Source organism: Rana temporaria, chromosome 11 (genome assembly GCF_905171775.1).
Source record: "Rana temporaria chromosome 11, aRanTem1.1, whole genome shotgun sequence".
In the NCBI taxonomy this organism is placed as follows: Eukaryota; Metazoa; Chordata; class Amphibia; order Anura; family Ranidae; genus Rana; species Rana temporaria.
Genome location: NC_053499.1, coordinates 156,715,727 through 156,729,423, shown reverse-complemented (window position 1 = coordinate 156,729,423; position 13,697 = coordinate 156,715,727). Strand labels below are relative to the sequence as shown.

The 13,697-nt window shown below is 47.0% G+C and overlaps 1 protein-coding gene across 3 annotated transcripts in view; it reads right to left on the bottom strand.

The window, feature by feature from the left end:
* The window catches only part of PHKB (phosphorylase kinase regulatory subunit beta), a 237,979-nt gene that overhangs the window by 177,492 nt on the left and 46,790 nt on the right, over positions 1-13,697 (bottom strand). For all 3 annotated transcript variants that reach the window (XM_040329505.1, XM_040329504.1, XM_040329506.1), the window contains one exon: positions 12,210-12,348. In XM_040329505.1, the coding sequence (XP_040185439.1) occupies positions 12,210-12,348 (139 nt within the window). The remainder of the gene's footprint in view (positions 1-12,209; positions 12,349-13,697) is intronic.

The following is a 13,697-nucleotide window of genomic DNA, read 5'->3' as shown; positions in this document are numbered from 1 at the left end:
TCAAGAAATCCACATCAGGCTAAAGGATGTATTTCTAAATACAAGTAAGCAATTATTTATTCATTCATGTCTGTATCCGCCAGCAAGATATCAGGGAAGTCACGCACGGGGGTATGAAGGCTGCGAGATGAATACACTCCTGTCATTAGTCACAATAATAATCAATGACATGAAGATAAAGCTGAACATAAACTCATCCAGCTGATGGAAATATAATTATTTATTTTTATATATAGTAGGAAGTAAATATAGAGTAAGGAAGTGTTGGACCAGCTTCTCTCAACCTTTTACCCTTCAGGAACCCCTGAATTAATTTCCATGTCTTGGGAACCCCTTCTTCAACTAAAATTCATTGGTGATCAGTGAGAAGAATGTTCCTTACATTGGTGATCAGTGGGAAGAATGTTCCCTACATTGGTGATCAGTGAGAAGAATGTTCCTTACATTGGTGATCAGTGGGAAGAATGTCCCTTACATTGGTGATCAGTGAGAAGAATGTTCCTTACATTGGTGATCAGTGAGAAGAATGTCCCTTACATTGGTGATCAGTGAGAAGAATGTTCCTTACATTGGTGATCAGTGAGAAGAATGTCCCTTACATTGGTGATCAGTGAGAAGAATGTTCCTTACATTGGTGATCAGTGAGAAGAATGTTCCTTACATTGGTGATCAGTGAGAAGAATGTCCCTTACATTGGTGATCAGTGAGAAGAATGTTCCTTACATTGGTGATCAGTGAGAAGAATGTCCCTTACATTGGTGATCAGTGAGAAGAATGTTCCTTACATTGGTGATCAGTGAGAAGAATGTCCCTTACATTGGTGATCAGTGAGAAGAATGTTCCTTACATTGGTGATCAGTGAGAAGAATGTTCCTTACATTGGTGATCAGTGGGAAGAATGTCCCTTACATTGGTGATCAGTGAGAAGAATGTCCCTTACATTGGTGATCAGTGGGAAGAATGTCCCTTACATTGGTGATCAGTGGGAAGAATGCTCCTTACATTGGTGATCAGTGAGAAGAATGCTCCTTACATTGGTGATCAGTGAGAAGAATGTTCCTTACATTGGTGATCAGTGGGAAGAATGTTCCTTACATTGGTGATCAGTGGGAAGAATGCTCCTTACATTGGTGATCAGTGAGAAGAATGTTCCTTACATTGGTGATCAGTGAGAAGAATGTCCCTTACATTGGTGATCAGTGGGAAGAATATCCCTTACATTGGTGATCAGTGAGAAGAATGTCCCTTACATTGGTGATCAGTGGGAAGAATGTTCCTTACATTGGTGATCAGTGGGAAGAATGTCCCTTACATTGGTGATCAGTGGGAAGAATGTTCCTTACATTGGTGATCAGTGGGAAGAATGTTCCTTACATTGGTGATCAGTGAGAAGAATGTCCCTTACATTGGTGATCAATGGGAAGAATGTCCCTTACATTGGTGATCAGTGAGAAGAATGCTCCTTACATTGGTGATCAGTGGGAAGAATGTCCCTTACATTGGTGATCAGTGAGAAGAATGTCCCTTACATTGGTGATCAGTGGGAAGAATGTCCCTTACATTGATGATCAGTGGGAAGAATGTTCCTTACATTGGTGATCAGTGGGAAGAATTGTCCTTACATTGGTGATCAGTGAGAAGAATGTTCCTTACATTGGTGATCAGTGGGAAGAATGTCCCTTACATTGGTGATCAGTGAGAAGAATGCCCCTTATATTGGTGATCAGTGAGAAGAATGTTCCTTACATTGGTGATCAGTGAGAAGAATGTCCCTTACATTGGTGATCAGTGGGAAGAATGTTCCTTACATTGGTGATCGGTGAGAAGAATGTCCCTTACATTGGTGATCAGTGGGAAGAATGTCCCTTACATTGGTGATCAGTGAGAAGAATGTCCCTTACATTGGTGATCAGTGGGAAGAATTGTCCTTACATTGGTGATCAGTGAGAAGAATGTTCCTTATATTGGTGATCAGTGAGAAGAATGCCCCTTACATTGGTGATCAGTGAGAAGAATGTCCCTTACATTGGTGGTCAGTGGGAAGAATGTCCCTTACATTGGTGATCAGTGAGAAGAATGTTCCTTACATTGGTGATCAGTGAGAAGAATGTTCCTTACATTGGTGATCAGTGGGAAGAATGTTCCTTACATTGGTGATCAGTGAGAAGAATGTTCCTTACATTGGAGATCAGTGAGAAGAATGTTCCTTACATTGGTGATCAGTGGGAAGAATGTTCCTTACATTGGTGATCAGTGAGAAGAATGTTCCTTACATTGGAGATCAGTGGGAAGAATGTTCCTTACATTGGTGATCAGTGGGAAGAATGTCCCTTACATTGGTGATCAGTGAGAAGAATGTCCCTTACATTGGTGATCAGTGGGAAGAATATTTTTTACATTGGTGATCAGTGAGAAGAATGCTCCTTACATTGGTGATCAGTGGGAAGAATGTTCCTTACATTGGTGATCAGTGGGAAGAATGTTCCTTACATTGGTGATCAGTGGGAAGAATGTCCCTTACATTGGTGATCAGTGGGAAGAATATTTTTTACATTGGTGATCAGTGAGAAGAATGCTCCTTACATTGGTGATCAGTGGGAAGAATGTTCCTTACATTGGTGATCAGAATGTTCCTTACATTGGTGATCAGTGGGAAGAATGTCCCTTACATTGGTGATCAGTGAGAAGAATGCTCCTTACATTGGTGATCAGAATGTTCCTTACATTGGTGATCAGTGGGAAGAATGCTCCTTACATTGGTGATCAGTGAGAAGAATGTTCCTTACATTGGTGATCAGTGGGAAGAATGTTCCTTACATTGGTGATCAGTGGGAAGAATGTCCCTTACATTGGTGATCAGTGAGAAGAATGTTCCTTACATTGGTGATCAGTGAGAAGAATGTTCCTTACATTGGTGATCAGTGAGAAGAATGTCCCTTACATTGGTGATCAGTGAGAAGAATGTCACTTACATTGGTGATCAGTGGGAAGAATGTCCCTTACATTGGTGGTCAGTGAGAAGAATGTTCCTTACATTGGTGATCAGTGGGAAGAATGTTCCTTACATTGGTGATCAGTGGGAAGAATGTCCCTTACATTGGTGATCAGTGAGAAGAATGTTCCTTACATTGGTGATCAGTGGGAAGAATGTTCCTTACATTGGTGATCAGTGAGAAGAATGTCCCTTACATTGGTGATCAGTGGGAAGAATGTTCCTTACATTGGTGATCAGTGGGAAGAATGTTCCTTACATTGGTGATCAGTGGGAAGAATGTCCCTTACATTGGTGATCAGTGGGAAGAATGTTCCTTACATTGGTGATCAGTGGGAAGAATGTCCCTTACATTGGTGATCAGTGAGAAGAACGCCCCTTACATTGGTGATCAGTGGGAAGAATGTCCCTTACATTGGTGATCAGTGGGAAGAATGTTCCTTACATTGGTGATCAGTGGGAAGAATGTTCCTTACATTGGTGATCAGTGAGAAGAATGTTCCTTACATTGGTGATCAGTGAGAAGAATGTTCCTTACATTGGTGATCAGTGAGAAGAATGTCCCTTACATTGGTGATCAGTGAGAAGAATGTCCCTTACATTGGTGATCAGTGAGAAGAATGTCCCTTACATTGGTGATCAGTGAGAAGAATGTCCCTTACATTGGTGATCAGTGGGAAGAATGTCCCTTACATTGGTGATCAGTGGGAAGAATGTTCCTTACATTGGTGATCAGTGGGAAGAATGTCCCTTACATTGGTGATCAGTGGGAAGAATGTCCCTTACATTGGTGATCAGTGGGAAGAATGCTCCTTAAATTGGTTTCATCACCAATTATCATTGTGACATCATCACATTGTCCCATAAGTCTTCAGGACCTTGTGAGAACCATGCAAATGGACCCACCTGGAAGTGTCCAGGTTACCAAGTACCACCTGAAGAAGGCAAGGGACCTGGTTTGCCTACCTAAAAACCAGCTACCCCCTCCAACCTACCTACCAACCATCTAGATCCACCTACCTACCAACCAGCTACCCCCACCATTCTTAGTACAACGGGGAAGACTCAAATTCTTGTTGCTTTGGGTAAGCAAGTTTTTTTTCCTTAGCCGCTACTCCATAAGGCTCTATATTATTTTTACTGCTCTCGCCCTTTAAAAGCAGAAGCAAATACATAGAAGATTTATTTAACCCGTTGGAAAGGTTTCTCGTTCCGCCTGCAGGCAGGCAGGAGTGCAGGGAAGGAGAGAACTCGCTGTCACGCCATCGCGCTTCGCATTTAGAAGAATGTAACGAGCTGGGCCCACTTCACAGTCCTATTGATGTACAGACGAGATACCTTGTTAGGAGCAGCTTAGCGCGGAGAGAGACGAGGATCCTGCTCCGAATCTTAAACAACCCACAGATACGTCTCCGATATCTCCGCCGTCGCCCCGTATTATGCACACGTCACTTTGTGTTAAATGTACTTATTCCGCCATGAGCGCAAAGCACTGATCTCATTACAGGCCCAGCCAGGGAAGGTGCTGGAATAATGTAACAGGGTCAGCACAATGACAAATGCTTCATTTTATTTTATTTTTTTTCTTTCTTCGAAAAGGAGCCAAAAATAGAGCCGGCCGAAGCACACCGGGCAGAAAAAGACGAGAGAGAAAATGTGAAAAAAAAAATTCAAAAAAAAAAAAAAATAATGATGATTCTGGTAACGTGTTCCCGGACTGCTTCGTATGACAGAAGTTTGCATTAAAACATGAAAAAAAAAAAAAAAAAAAAAAAAAAAAATATGTAAAAAAGGAAAACAAAAAAGTGAGATCTATTCTGGTGGTTGTAATTGGCTGGAAGTAATTGCTGCAAATCCTCTGCTGGAAAGTCAACATTTAATCTGCCAAATGAAGGAACTGGAGTCTCTTTCCATATTATTCAATAGATGTGAAATAGTTCATCATATTGTACATATTGTTGGTGTGTGTAAAATAAACATTAAAGCGGGGGTTCACCCAAAAAAGAAAAAAAAAATAATATTACATCTAGCAGAGCCAGCATAGTATGGGCATTTACTTTCGGCAGGTTTTTTTTTTTCTCTGTACATACCTTTATATTCTGTTTTTGTCCAGGGCTTCCGATGACTGCGGGACTGGGCGTTCCTATCCTTCCGTTCGATGATTGGCAGCTTGTGAAACAAGTCCCCTGTCGCACAACGCGCGTCACCAGATGTCGGGAAATAGCCGAGCTGCGAGTCGGCACTATACGGCGCCTGCGCAGTGAGCTCTACACGGCGGGCGCAGGCGCCGTATAGTGCCGACTCGCAGCTCGGCTATTTCCGGAAATCTGGTGACGCGCGTTGTGCGACAGGTCATCTGTTTCACAAGCCATCAATCATCGAACCGAAGGATAGGAACGCCCAGTCCCGCAGTCATCGGAACCCTGAGGCAGGGATAGGAACGCCCAGTCCCGCAGTCATCGGAACCCTGAGGCTGGGATAGGAACGCCCAGTCCCACAGTCATCGGAACCCTGAGGCTGGGATAGGAACGCCCAGTCCCGGAGTCATCGGAACCCTGAGGCAGGGATAGGAACGCCCAGTCCCGGAGTCATCGGAACCCTGAGGCAGGGATAGGAACGCCCAGTCCCGGAGTCATCGGAACCCTGAGGCTGGGATAGGAACGCCCAGTCCCGGAGTCATCGGAACCCTGAGGCAGGGATAGGAACGCCCAGTCCCGGAGTCATCGGAACCCTGAGGCAGGGATAGGAACACCCAGTCCCGCAGTCATCGGAACCCTGAGGCAGGGATAGTAACGCCCAGTCCCGCAGTCATCGGAACCCTAAGGCAGGGATAGGAACGCCGAGTCCCGCAGTCATCAGAACCCTGAGGCAGGGATAGGAACGCCCAGTCCCGCAGTCATCGGAACCCTGAGGCAGGAATAGGAACGCCCAGTCCCGCAATCATCGGAACCCTGAGGCAGGGATAGGAACGCCCAGTCCCGCAGTCATCGGAACCCTGAGGCAGGGATAGGAACGCCCAGTCCCGCAGTCATCAGAACCCTGAGGCAGGGATAGGAACGCCCAGTCCCGCAGTCATCGGAACCCTTAAGGCAGGGATAGTAACGCCCAGTCCCGCAGTCATCGGAACCCTGAGGCAGGGATAGGAACGCCCAGTCCCGCAGTCATCAGAACCCTGAGGCAGGGATAGGAACGCCCAGTCCCGCAGTCATCAGAACCCTGAGGCAGGGATAGGAACGCCCAGTCCCGCAGTCATCAGAACCCTGAGGCAGGGATAGGAACGCCCAGTCCCGCAGTCATCAGAACCCTGAGGCAGGGATAGGAACGCCCAGTCCCGCAGTCATTGGAACCCTGAGGCAGGGATAGGAACGCCCAGTCCCGCAGTCATTGGAACCCTTAAGGCAGGGATAGGAACGCCCAGTCCCGCAATCATCGGAACCCTGAGGCAGGGATAGGAACGCCCAGTCCCGCAATCATCGGAACCCTGAGGCAGGGATAGGAACGCCCAGTCCCGCAGTCATCGGAACCCTGAGGCAGGGATAGGAACGCCCAGTCCCGCAGTCATCAGAACCCTGAGGCAGGGATAGGAACGCCCAGTCCCGCAGTCATCGGAACCCTGAGGCAGGGATAGGAACGCCCAGTCCCGCAATCATCGGAACCCTGAGGCAGGGATAGGAACGCCCAGTCCCGCAGTCATCGGAACCCTGAGGCAGGGATAGGAACGCCCAGTCCCGCAGTCATCGGAACCCTTAAGGCAGGGATAGTAACGCCCAGTCCCGCAGTCATCGGAACCCTGAGGCAGGGATAGGAACGCCCAGTCCCGCAGTCATCGGAACCCTGAGGCAGGGATAGGAACGCCCAGTCCTGCAGTCATCGGAACCCTGAGGCAGGGATAGGAACGCCCAGTCCCGCAATCATCGGAACCCTGAGGCAGGGATAGGAACGCCCAGTCCCGCAGTCATCGGAACCCTGAGGCAGGGATAGGAACGCCCAGTCCCGCAGTCATCGGAACCCTTAAGGCAGGGATAGTAACGCCCAGTCCCGCAGTCATCGGAACCCTGAGGCAGGGATAGGAACGCCCAGTCCCGCAGTCATCGGAACCCTGAGGCAGGGATAGGAACGCCCAGTCCCGCAGTCATCGGAACCCTGAGGCAGGGATAGGAACGCCCAGTCCCGCAATCATCGGAACCCTGAGGCAGGGATAGGAACGCCCAGTCCCGCAGTCATCGGAACCCTGAGGCAGGGATAGGAACGCCCAGTCTCGCAGTCATCGGAACCCTGAGGCAGGGATAGGAACGCCCAGTCCCGCAGTCATCGGAACCCTGAGGCAGGGATAGGAACGCCCAGTCCCGCAGTCATCGGAACCCTGAGGCAGGGATAGGAACGCCCAGTCCCGCAGTCATCGGAACCCTGAGGCAGGGATAGGAATGCCCAGTCCCGCAGTCATCGGAACCCTGAGGCAGGGATAGGATCGCCCAGTCCGGGGTCATTAGAACGCGGAAGCCCTGGACCAAATCAGAATATAAAGGGTATGTACGGAGAAAAAAAAAAAAAAAAAACTGCCGAGTAAATGCCCTTACTATGCTGGCTATAATGTTAAAAATTCGTTTTTAGGGTGAACCTCCACTTTAAAGCCTCAAGGTTTTTTTACCTTAACGTATCTATGCTTTTAGGTAAAAACCTTCTCTGCTGCAAGATCCCCCCCACTATTTCTTACCTGAGCCCGATCCGATCCAGCGACATGCGCGAGAGCAGTGACTCTCGCCGCTGTCTCCCTCCTCACTAAGCAGATTGATGGCAGCGGCAGCCATTGGCTCCTGTCCAACTCCAGTGACAAGAGAATGGGGGGCATCCACTGACACAGACAGCGAGGCTCGGGAGCAAGCAGGCACAAGTGCCCCCATGGAAATCTGTTTCCTATTGGAAGCACGAGCAAGAGAGGAAGGGCCTGGAGCGCCGGTGGGGACCCAAGAAGAGGAGGATCAGGGCCACTCTGTGCAATTGTGTTGCATATAGCAGGTAAGGGATCCTCTCTGCTGCAGAAACTCCCATTCTTACCTGAGCTCGATCCAGCAATGTGCACGAGAGCACTTATAATGAGCACATGTCAAAAAATTGATTTAGTAGCACTGACCACAAAGATCACGTGGACAGAATTTTGAGTTCTACGCCTGTAAATTGTACATTGATGCAGGACATTCATGGTGTATTGATTAGAAGCGCTGTTTTTCTATATTGATGAGTTAGCCATCTAAGCCCACGGTGTGTGCATGCGCTACGGGACAGCAACTCAGCTGGAGTGCCCTTTTGTTCTGCGCATGCGCGGGCACTTTTGGGAACATATTGACAGAACACGTGCGTTAGGGGGTTAAACCACATGTATCATGTTGAGAAGGAACATGTAGTGCAGGAAGTCTAAGAAAAAAAGAATGCGGCTCTAAGCCCAAAGTCCTAAAAGCACACGCCCTATGAAACCTTCAGGTGCAGGCTCTGCTACGAATTAGGAAAAAAGTTGTTACATATTTGGCAGAGGCAGAAACATACAGCTGACGCGTTTCACACCATGTGTAGATTCTTAGTCAAAGCCATGACTGAGCACCGTCAAAGCCATGACTGAGCACCGTCAAAGCCATGACTGAGCACCGTCAAAGCCATGACTGAGCACCGTCAAAGCCATGACTGAGCACCGTCAAAGCCATGACTGAGCACCGTCAAAGCCATGACTGAGCACCGTCAAAGCCATGACTGAGCACCGTCAAAGCCATGACTAAGCACCGTCAAAGCCATGACTAAGCACCTACACATGGTGTGAAACGCGTGCTTTTTCTAGATTAGATAAAGATACCTTCAATGGTGTGCGGCCGTCCAGGATTGTTTTTTTTCTTGCAGGAAGTCAGAGTCGCACTGATATGAACGATTCCATAGCCATAAATAGGATGCGACTTTTGATCTCTCAAGTGTGAACGGGGGGCTAAGTGATAAACACCTGACAGATGTTCTAATCCCTCTCTACACTATGCAAAACTAGAAAAAGTTTTGCCCTTAGTTACACTTTAAATCCTCTTTATCCACCATTATTTCAATTCCTTTCCATTACTGTCATCTCTAACCGTCAAGAGACGCCGGGCACAAAGGAAGAAATGGCGGTAATATGGTAATGAGCGCAAATTTGAGTTAAGCACCTTAATTGCTGGGCAGCTGTACAGACACGTGAATGTCACTTTTCATGGATTACTGCGAACAAGTCTAAAGCTCGCCACACAAGTAAAATAATTTGTTGGGAGTTAAATTATAATTCAGACAAGAGGGGAGATTCGGGATCATTATAGCTGCACAATCCATATTCCTCAATTAACAGAATCATAGGTTAGGTGAAGGAATGATCCGAGCCGGAGGTATTATTCTCAGACAAGCCTGAAATGATAGATTTCTGCACAGTAATCCCATTTGCTGAAATGTAGACAGCAAGGAAAGACTGATGAAAAATTATCATGGGGGGAGGGGCACTGCACCGGCTTTTATTAGCATCAACATTTATATTTCTGATAAAGTGTTTAACCAATTGCTGACCGCCGCATGTACATTTAAGTCGGCAGAATGACACGGCTGCGCAAAGGTACATGCCTGTATGTCCCTTTGAATTTGCGGCCGTACGGGCGCACACGTGCCCCCGTGCTCGGTGAGCGTGCCCGCGGGTCTCGTGGACTCGATGTCCGCTGGGTGCCTGTGATAGTCTCACAGAGAGGCAGAATGGAGAGATGTAAACAAGGCATTTCCCTGTTCTGCCCAGCGACAGGACAGAAATCTACTGCTCCCTGTCATCGGGAGCAGTGATCAGTGTCGCGTCACTTGTAGCCCATCCCCCACACAGTTAGAATCACTCCCTAGGACACACTTAACCCCTTCATTGTCCTAGTGTTTACCCCTTCCCTGCCAGTGTCATTTACACAGTAATCTGTGCATTTTTATAGCACTGATCGCTGTATAAATGACAATGGTCCCAAAATAGTGTCAAAAGTGTCCGACATAATGTCGCAGTCACGATAAAAATCGCAGATCGCCGCCATTACTAGTAAAAAAAAAAAAAAGATAAAAAAAATGCCATAAAACTATCCCCTATTTTGTAAACGCAATAACTTTTGTGCAAACCAATCAATAAACGCTTACTGCGATTTTTTTTTTAACGAAAACTATGTAGAAGAATACGTATCGGCCTAAACCAGTGTTTCTCAATTCCAGTCCTCAGGCCCCCCCAACAGGTCAGGTTTTCAGGATTTCCCTCAGATGAAAAGGCTGTGGTGATTACTAAGGCAGTGAAACTGATCAAATCACCTGTGCAACATAATGGAAATCCTGAAAACCTGACCTGTTGGGGGGGCCTGAGGACTGGAATTGAGAAACACTGGCCTAAACTGAGGAAAAAAATTGTTTTTTTATATATTTTTTGGGGATATTTTTTTACTGCAAAAAGTAAAAAAATATTCATTTTTTTTCAAAATTGTCGCTCTATTTTTGTTTATAGCGCACAAAATAAAAACCGCAGAGGTGATGAAATACCACCAAAAGAAAGCTCTATTTGTGGGGGAAAAAAGGACGCCAATTTGGTTTGGGAGCCACGTCGCACGAGCGCGCAATTGTCAGTTAAAGCGGCACAGTGCCGAATCGCAAAAATTGGCCTGGTCATTGACCAGCAAAATGGTCCAGGGCTGAAGTGGTTAAAAAATGACGCGCTGCATTTGGTATTTTTTGGTAGCAGACAACAGTAGGAATGTTTTAGTTGGTGGCAGGATAGGATTTGTGTTTTCCAGGACCTGCAGTGTGCGGATGGACTAAATGTCCCCCCCCTCTCAGACATACTGTACACTTTAAGGCTGTGTGTGGCCTGCCTTGCCATTGCCTTGCCATTGAAGCATGGAAAAGATGGATTGCAAGACAAAAATTACCCAGTGTGGTCAGTTTTTATAGGCTTAAAATGTGTGTCTGCAATTTCACAATAAAAACAGTGACGTGCAGAGCTGCAGGCTGAGACACAGAACTGTGCTTCATTTTTATCTGGTGTCTACAAGAAAGACGATCCCCCCCTAACGAACGCCGACGTTTGAACGAATCATTAAACAGGCTCGATCGATAGCTGCATCCTGGTGTGCGGGTCGCGCTCCTCTGCGCAATCACACTAGTTATAAGACAAGAGAGGGGGAGAGGGAGGAAAATGACACCAAGATAAAAAACGGAACTGAGAGGACCACCAGTTCAAATAGAAATATCTCCAGCATCTCGCCACGAGAGACAGGAAATATACGAAAGAATTATAGGCATTGATACAGTTCAGTGATCGCAGGGAACGGCGCTCCCCAGCGATGGCGTCAGTAGGGGGAACGGCGCTCCCCAGCGATGGCGTCAGTAGGGGGAACGGCGCTCCCCAGCGATGGCGTCAGTAGGGGGAACGGCGCTCCCCAGCGATGGCGTCAGTAGGGGGAACGGCGCTCCCCAGCGATGGCGTCAGTAGGGGGAACGGCGCTCCCCAGCGATGGCGTCAGTAGGGGGAACGGCGCTCCCCAGCGATGGCGTCAGTAGGGGGAAGGGCGCTCCCCAGCGATGGCATCAGTAGGGGGAACTGCGCTCCCCAGCGATGGCGTCAGTAGGGGAAACTGCGCTCCCCAGTGATGGCGCCAGTAGGGGGAACGGTGCTCCCCAGCGATGGCGTCAGTAGGGGGGAACGGCGCTCCCCAGCGATGGCGTCAGTAGGTGGGAACGGCGCTCCCCAGCGATGGCGTCAGTAGGGGGGAACGGCGCTCCCCAGCGATGGTGTCAGTAGGGGGGAACGGTGCCCCATAATTGGAGTCCGTTAATGAAATTGTGCCCCATTGATGGTATCAGTAGGGGGAATGGTGCCCCATCATTGGTATCAGTTGGTGAAGTAGGGCCCCAAGGGCCAGATAAAGGCAAGCAAAGGGCCACAGTTTGGAGACCACTGCCATATACACATTTCATTCTGTATATTAAGCGGTTTACCTGGAGTTCAGGTTTAACAAATCTACAAGCCACTTCCCTTCAGCAGGCCATAAATACACAGGTCTGAATCAGGAAAACAAATTGTTCCGAGTGCAGCTGATCATCATGACCCAGTGCGGGGGATATGATTCTAATCCTGGACAGCATATTATCTGATCTAGATGCACTTGCTGTGAACCTAAATTTAAGCAAAGCTGGCACTGCTTACCTGTATGCCAGTGCCAAGGCCCAGGCGCTGGCAGCGCAGTACAGGCTGTCGTGGACTTTGGCATTCTTGCAGTCGCCCACAGTGATGGTCGGGAAAAGGCCAGTTGTTGGGCTTTGGAAATTCAGCACAGTGACCTTTACTGCAAAAATAAATAAAATAAAAATCAGGGGTAAAGTAATACATTTAAAAAAATCATTAACCACTTCCATACCGGGCCAATTCTGCCACTTCTCTCCTACATGTAAAAATCATATATTTTTTTTTGCTGAAAAATTACTCAAAGCCCCCAATTATATATGTGTGTTTTTTTTTTTTTTTTTAGCAGACACCCTAGGGGATAAAATGGCGGTCATTGCAACTTTTTATCTCACACGGTATTTGCGCAATCATTTTTCAAACGCCTTTTTTTGGTTTCATAAATTTAAAAATAACAAATCAGTAAAGTTAGCCCAATTTTTTTGTATGTGAAAGATGATGTTACCCCGAGTAGATATCCAACATGTCACACTTTAAAATTGCGCACACTCATGGAATGGCGCAAAACTTCAGTACTTAATCTCCATAGGCAGCGTTGTAACTTTTTTTTTATAGGTTAAGAGTTACAGAGGAGATCTAGTTGCTCGCGCTCCAACGCACGCGGTGATACCTCACATGTGTGGTTTGAACGGCGTTTACATATGTGGGCGGGACTTGCGTGGGTGTGTTCGCTTCTGTGCACGAGCTACCGGGGATAGGGGCATTTAAAAATGTTGTTTGTTTTTTCCCTTTATTTTTAATACTTTTACACTTTCTTTTTTATTTATTTTTTATCACTTTTATTCCTATTACAAGGAATGTAAACATCCCTTGTAATAGGAATAGTGTGTGACAGGTCCTCTTTATGGAGAGATACGGGGTCAATAAGACCTCAGATCTCTCCTCCAGGCTGGAAAGCCTGAGATCGAAAAAAAAAAAAAATCACCGATCTCATGCTGACAGCCGCGATCGCAGCTTTGTTTACATCCGGGACTTGGACGTGACGTTATAACCGCCTCCGACGGTCATAGAGAGGACTGGTGACCTTCCGGTCACTGGAAATCTCTATTGTCGTTTTCCGGCGCCGGACGATTCTGTCTCCAGGTCCCCAATTGCATGGGAGAGCCCGGAGAAGCACTGGATGGCAGCGGGAAGGGCGACGTCCCATCCCGCCGCTTCTAAGAACGATCAAGCGGCGAAACTGCGGCTATGATCGTTCTTATCGTTCACAAACCGGCAGAAAATAAATGATATCTGAATGATGCATGTGGCTGCACCCCTCATTCAGATATCCCCCCCCCTCCACAGTCAAGGACATCATATGACGTCCAACGGTAGGGAAGTGGTTAAACCATCATAAAAAAATTAAAAATAAAAGATAAAAGAAGAAAACGGGTAAAGTAATACATTTAAACCATCAAACAAAAAAAAAAAGAGAAGGATAAAGTAATAAATTTAAACCATCATTATAAA